Genomic DNA, 7,567 nt, shown 5'->3' with positions numbered 1-7,567 from the left:
GGGGGGGGGCACAAAACAATGGAAGGAGATTAAGAGGCAGGTACAAACTATTAAGTATAAAATAAGGTACAGATAAAACTTACAACAGGGGAGGAGGCAAGAGGGTGGAAGACAAAGAGGTCGTGCTCACCTCCTCCCAAAAACACATCTACGTGTAAAACGACTGGCACAGGACATCAACGGGATGCTGGCAGAAGAACTTAAACCTCCAAAAAGGGCAAGAACAAAATGGGGTAGAACAAAAGGAAACAGAGCGAGAGAGAAAAGGAAGCAGGATGGGACTAGCCCTCCAGAGAGCTAGTGAAGGAGAAAGGGAACCCACACCCTGGAAAGCCACCAAACCAGCGGAAAGATCAGCCTGGTCGGAGAGACCTCCAAGACGCAGAGAAAAGCGAGGCAGCAGGTCTGAGAACTGAAAAGCAGAGTGAGAGATGCGCACATCATCTGAACCACTGGCGCAGACACCACAGCCTGAGATGCTCGAGTGGGGGCTGGGTGCTGAGACTTAGGCTCTGGAGGTCAGTCCCTGGGAGAGGGCTGGGGTTGGCAGAGTGGAGACAGCCTAAGGGGCTAAGGAGCAGTGTGCTATGGGCGAGGGAGCGGTAGGCTAAGGGCTGGGGAGTAGAAAGCCACCACAGAGGGAACCCGGGAGAAGGTCCTGACCTGCAGGAGAGACAAGGCACCACTGTTGGGGGTTGGGGGGAGAGGAGGAAGGGCTGGCCGCCATAGAAAACTCCTTGCGCCCCAGTGAGCGCACTTCCCTACCGGCTTGCAGAGCGTGGAGCATCCGCCACGCAGCCCTCCGCGGCCTCCTCCTCCCCATGGCCAGAAGCCACCTGCCATTCCCTGCAGACCAGCACCCCCCTCCCCCCGCCCACAGAAAGCCCTTCGTAGGCCTACCATGCTCTGGGCTAACCCACCTGCAGGAAGCTGCTTGCCGGCTACTGTGGACTGTGCCAAACGAGAGGTTAGCTCTCCCAAACTCACAGAAAAAGAAAAACACAAGCAAGATGAAAAAGCTCAGAAACCAGTCCCAGTTAAAGCACCAGGAGACTTCACCTAAAGCAGTCAACAATGAAACAGACCTCTGCAGTCTGACAGACTTTGAGTTCAAAAGGAAGATGGTGCAAATCTGAAGGATTTAAGAGAGGATATGAACAGTAATGCAGATTCCCTCAGAAAGGAACTAGAAAATATAAGAAGGAGCCAAGAAAACTAGAACATTCATTTGCAGAGATGCAAACTGAGCTAAAGGCAAGCAAGGCCAGAATGAATAATGCAGAGGAACGAATTAGTGACATGGGAGACAGAATAATGGAAATCACCCAAACAGGACAGCAGACACAAAATCAAATGAAAAAACACGAAAGCAATATAAGAGACCTATGGGATAATATAAAGTGGGCCAATCTACACATAATAGGAACTCCAGAAGGAGAAGAAAAACAAAAGGGGATTGAAAATACACTTGAAGGAATTATGCTGAAAAATTTCCAAATCTAAAGGATACTAACATCAACACACAGGAAGCACCAAGGCCCCTGAACAAGTTGAACCCAAATAGGAGCACACCAAGACATGTTATAATAAAAAATGGCAAAAGTTAAAGAGAGGATTCTAAAGGCAACAAGAGAAAAGCAAAGCGTTAATTATAAGGGAACGCCAAATAAGGCTATCAGCTGATTTCTCTACAGAAACACTACAGGCCAGTGTGGTACTGATACCAAAACAGACATACAGACCAATGGAACAGAATAAAGAACCCAGAATAAACCCAGACACCTATGGTCAATTAATCTTTGACAAAAGAGGCAAGAATATAAAATGGGAAAATGACAGTCTTTTCAGCAAGAATTGCTGGGAAACCTGGACAGCTGTATGTAAGTCAATGAAACTAGAACACTCCCTCACACCATGCATGAAAATAAACTCAAAATGGCTTAAGGACATAAACATAAGACAAGACACCATCAAACTCCTGGAAGAGAACATAGGCAAAACATTCTCTGACACCAGCATTACAAATGTGTTCTCAGGAGTTCCCATCGTGGCACAGTGGTTAACGAATCTGACTAGGAACCATGAGGTTGCGGGTTTGGTCCCTGCCCTTGCTCAGTGGGTTGAGGATCCGGCGTTGCCGTGACCTCTGGTGTAGGTTGCAGACGCGGCTCGGATCCTGTGTTGCTGTGGCTGTGGCATAGGCCGGTGGCTACAGCTCCAATTCGACCCCTAGCCTGGGAACCTCCATATGCCGCAGGAGTGGCCCAAAGAAATAGCAAAAAAAGACAAAAAAAAAAAGAAAAAACAAATGTGTTCTCAGGTCAGTCTCCCAAAGCAACAGAAATAAAATCAAAAATAAACCAATGGGACCTAATCAAACTGACAAGCTTTCGCACAGCAAAGGAAACCAAAAATAAACCAAAAAGACAATTTACAGAATGGGAGAAAACAGTTTCAAATGATACAACTGACAAGGGCCTAATCTCTAAAATATACAAGCAACTTCTACAACTCAACAGCAAAAAAGCCATAAACCCAATGGAAAAATGGGCAAAAGATCTGAACAGACATTTCTCCAAGGAAGATATACAGGTGGCCAACAAGCACTCAAAACAATGCTCAACATCCCTGATTATTAGAGAAATGCAAATCAAAACTACTTTGAGGTACCACCTCACACCAGTCAGAATGGCCATCATGAATGAGTTCACAAATAACAAATGCTGGATGGGGTGTAGAGAAAAGGGAACCCTCCAGCACTGTTGGTGGGAATGTAAGCTGGTACAACCACTATGGAGAACAGTATGGAGGCACCTTAGAAAACCATACATAGAACTATCATATGATCCAGCAGTCCCACTCTTGGGCATATATCCAGACAAAACTTTCCTTAAAACAGACACATGCACCTGCATGTTCATTGCAGCACTATTCACAATAGCCAAGACATGGAAATAACCCAAATGTCCATGGACAGATGATTGGATTAGGAATATGTGGTATACATACACAATGGAATACTACTCAGCCATAAAAAAAGAACAAAATATTGCCATTTGAGCAACATGGATGGAACTAGAAACTCTCATACTGAGTGAAGCAAGTCAGAAAGACAAACAGCATATGCTATCACTCATATCTGGAATCTAATATAGGGCACAAATGAACCTTTCCACAGAAAAGAAAATCATGGACTTGGAGAATAGACTCGTGGTTGCCAAGGAGGAGGGGGAGGGAGTGGAGTGGTTGGGGAGCTTGGGGTTAATAGATACAAACTATCGCCTTTGGAATGGATTAGCAATGAGATCCTGCTGTGTAGCAGTGGGAACTCTGTCTAGTCACTTATGATGGAGCATGATAATGTGAGAAAAAAGAATGTATACATGTATTAAAAAATTATAATAAAAGGTAAAAAGAAAAAACAAAATAAAATAAGAATCAAAGATATAATGTAAAGCACATAATCAATATTTTAAAATAATGTTAAATGGGATATGATCTTCAAAAATAGTAAATCACTGCAGTGGACACGGAAACTAATATTGTAAATCAACTGTATTTTAATAACAAATAAATAGATGAATAAATACCACACTGTCCCAAAGGAAGGAAAATGTCAAAATAAAGAGAAAAAAGCAAATAGGGCAAGGAAAAAAACTTAGTCTCAAGTTGCTGTTATTCAAAGATGAAAACTTAATATTCAAGTGAAAACTATAAAGAGGGCAGCTTCTTCTCCCTCCTTCATACTTCTTCATCCAATCAATAAACTCCACTGAAGTTCAATTACATTTTTAAAAATCTGCAAAGCTGAAATAGTAAGAAACTCACTGAACAACACTGATTTTCTATGTAACACTACAACGTATTAGAGAAATACAGAAATAAATATACGTGATAATGTAGAAAAATACCTTCTTGACTTTCCACATGTGTTGTCTTCATTTAGGAAATAAAATTCTTGCCAACAGGGAGTAATACTTATCTGAGCCAACATTAGATTATTGCCAATATATGTTAGGTATCAGCCATGCCCACACTTCAACTATTCCTGAAGAAAGGAGAATTCTTTCAGATAACTGTACCACTCGAAGGGGAAGTTGATTCCATCAATAATGTTATGAATCTTTTCTCACCTCGCGATTTCATCTACAGTCAGCTCTCCCGATACAGCACCATTATAAAACTGAGCTTCTAAGACCATCGTGGATTTTATGTAACAAACAGGTAAAACAGAGAGAAAATAGTTACCTAATAGGGTAATGTTGATTATTACTGAAGCGCACTTCTACATATTTAGCACTTCACCCTTGACTTATGACAATTCAAGAGCAGATCCTAGGACTTCTAGGATTCCTAAGGAGCAGCAGGAAGGGGCAAACACTGGGAAAACATGAAGTCAACACATTACAGCTCTGCATTAACCATAGACGAGAATCTAAAAAGGCAGTGATATAAAACGTGAAAGTGGAATCCAGCACGTAGAAGATGACAAAGGTGACCACCAGCATCAGGATGGTGTGGGCAGCTCTGGTCTCTGGGGGGCATTGCTGGTGGCCAGTGGGAGTATGAATATACTGCACCCTCTGGTGGTGTCTGTGCAGGAGAAGCAGCATGGAGCCGCTGGACCAGACCATGACGCCAAGAAACGCGGCATCAGGAAATGACCATAGGATGACAATGCCTGCAAAAGAACTTGAGGATGAACAGAACCATTTCCCCTCGATGTTCGTATCATTTCCTACATCCTGTGGTCCAGTTAGCTTCACAGGAACATAGATATTCAATAAGAGCCCGAATACCCAGCAGGTGCAACAGGAAGGACCAATGAACTTGGAGGCTCTTCTTCTGAGCATCATCCACTCTACTTTCCTGGGGATGAGAGTGAAGAACTGACAGGTGCTCAGGACACAGGTGGAGCACAGGGTGGTGCTGCGAGCCACTCTCTGTAGGTAATAGACACACTTACACCCAAGACTGGACAGGGGTTTCCTCCAAACAAAAGCTGCCATTGTGTGGGGCATCCCAGAGGAAAGAAGAACGAGGAGATTGGCCGTGACAATGTGGGTGAGAATCTTGTCTGTGGGTCTCTGTTTGTGTCCAAACAAAAGTGGAGATATGCTGTGGAAGAAGAGAAGAACATTGGCCAGAGACCCAAACCCCATCTGTAACAGAAAGATGGTTTTCAGAGCCATTTCCCATGGGGCTCTCAGGGTGACGTTCTTAGCAGATACGGAGAGGGTTTCAGGGGGCCTGGAGGGAAGAGCAGGTTCTGGCAGGACGGTCATGGAGAATCTTATAGAACCTGGTACATGGAGTCTGGACATTTTCTTCTCCTGAAAAGGGAGACACTGTCATATTCCACAGGAGGGACTTAACCTGGAGAACACACACATGACACAGATCACATTTTCCATTATTTTGTATTCGCTGCTTCTTTTATAGTCTGACTCCTCACTAGAATGCAAGGCAGCATGAACTTAGGAAATAAGTCTGTTGACCCATCAGAAGTGTTAAATTATAAGTACTTACATGATTATCGAGAAACTCCTGTAGAGCACAGGAAACTCTACTCAACATTTTATAATACTTAATAGTTTGAAACATGGGGGAAAATGATATATTTATGTGTATGACTGATTTATATTGCTGTACACCTGAAACTAATACAACCTGGTAAATCAACTATACTCCAATAAAGTTAAATTTTGAAAATGATAAATGACATGTACTTAGGATACCACTTATATGTGGAGTCTAAAATAGGGCACAAATGATCCTACCTACAAAACAGAAACAGACCCCGAGCAGGCAGAACAGATTTGTGATTGCCAAGGAGGAGGGGAAGGAAGTGGGATGGGTGGGGAGTTGGTAGATGCCAACTATTACATTTTTTAAATTGTAATCAATTGTTATTTCCCCAATATATTTTTTCCTACTGTACAGCATGGTGACCCAGTTACACATGTATGCATCCATTCTTTTTTCTCACATGATCACACTCCATCACAAGTGACCAGACATAGTTCCCAGTGCTACACAGCAGGATCTCATTGCTAATCCATTCCAAAAGCAATAGTCTGCATCTGTGAACCCCAAATTCCAGTCCATCCCACTCCCTCCCCCTCGGCAACCAGAAGTCTGTTCTCCAAGTCCATGATTTTCTTTTCGGTGGAAAGGTTCATTTGTGCTGTATTATCAGATTCCAGATACTATTCCATTTAGAATGGATAAGCAATGAAGTCCTACTGTACAGCGCAGGGAAGTATACTGCCTCTTGGGGTGGAACACAATGGAAAATAGTATGAGAAAAAGAACGTGTATATATATACACACATAACTGAGTCACTATGCTGTAAAGCAGAAATTGGCACAACACTGTAGCTCAGCTATACTTTAATAAAAAATAAGTGATACATAACTTAGTAAACAAATAAGTGAAAGGAGACAGGGATACTGTGGCCTCTCTTAGAATTCAGTCTTCATTCATAACATACCGCTAATGCATCAACCTAGGATAATGAAACAGAAACATACAAGCTAATAAAGTTCAAATTACAATGCTCTCTGACTCATTAAAATTGCAAGAGCATCCCCGATCGGCTTTGGAGAATTCTTAATGTTTTCCCTCACAGTGATGGGTGAGAAAATACCTTCCAAAAAATCAGTGGCTTTCTGAGTATTTCATATGACCCCAAAATGTCCTCAGATATTCTTTGCAGTACAAAAATAAAAAAAGCTTTGCATTGGCCAAAGATTTTTAATTACAAATAATTCCACAGATCTGAACTTGCTGAGGAGTCAGGTCCTGGAGAGCTTTTCTGGATTATCTGTGAACGGGAGATGGGCACTTGCCATCTGCCTCTGGACTGAATGATGAGCCACTGCAGCACCCAATCCTAAACACCCCCTGAGGGGAGCTCAGGATGGAGACCAGGAGGGAGGCACTCTGTGCTCAGGGAAAACTGGCAGGCCAGTTTTTAGGTAGCTATCTTCAGGCAAAGATTCTGAGCCCAATTCTTGCATTTCCTCTTATCTAAAAAAGCACTAAAATCTTTCATGGTGACATCTGCTCCTCGTGACTAACAGTGACCTTCACGGGACGAGCAGCGAACTTCTGTAAAATACCTGCTGGGTTGCATGGACCTCCCCCTTCACCAAAATCACCTATATGCGGACATCCCCCCACCCAAACTCTATGGAGCAGTTTTTCAGAGCTCTCTGAAATGCTGCTTCCCAGGCTATAGTCCTCATTTTGCACCAAATAAAACTTAACTCTCAACTCTTAGGTTGTGCATATTTTTTTAGGTGGCGCATATTTTTAAGTTGACATATCTCTAAGACCACACCAAAAAGTAAACACTGTAAACATTAAACACAATCCACACAGCAGATTGTTTTTTATCCTTCATTAGCTTTTGTTCTCCTACAGCTTGTCTGACTTTTTACTTTGTTCTGGATTTTTACAAATAAGAACCAAGCTCTGTGACCTCCACCTCACACACAGCACATCCAGGGTTACGTTCAAGAAATGTTTGACCTGAGCCCTTCTGAATGAATCACAAATTTC

At 42.7% G+C, this 7,567-nt stretch overlaps 1 protein-coding gene across 1 annotated transcript; it reads right to left on the bottom strand.

Annotated features, from left to right (window-relative positions):
- On the bottom strand, positions 4,323 to 5,192 carry LOC102167894 (vomeronasal type-1 receptor 4). Its single transcript, XM_005664868.2, has one exon. It carries the CDS (start codon positions 5,190 to 5,192, stop codon positions 4,323 to 4,325), a length of 870 nt encoding a protein of 289 aa, XP_005664925.2.

Source organism: Sus scrofa, chromosome 6, assembly GCF_000003025.6.
Source record: "Sus scrofa isolate TJ Tabasco breed Duroc chromosome 6, Sscrofa11.1, whole genome shotgun sequence".
Taxonomy (NCBI): domain Eukaryota; kingdom Metazoa; phylum Chordata; class Mammalia; order Artiodactyla; family Suidae; genus Sus; species Sus scrofa.
Note: the sequence above shows the minus strand (reverse complement) of the source record. Positions and strands in the feature narration are given on the sequence as shown.

What these genes read in the sequence shown, in the direction of transcription:
- LOC102167894 (XM_005664868.2), bottom strand. Translation starts at nt 5,192, where the DNA reads ATGGCTCTGAAAACCATCTTTCTGTTACAGATGGGGTTTGGGTCTCTG.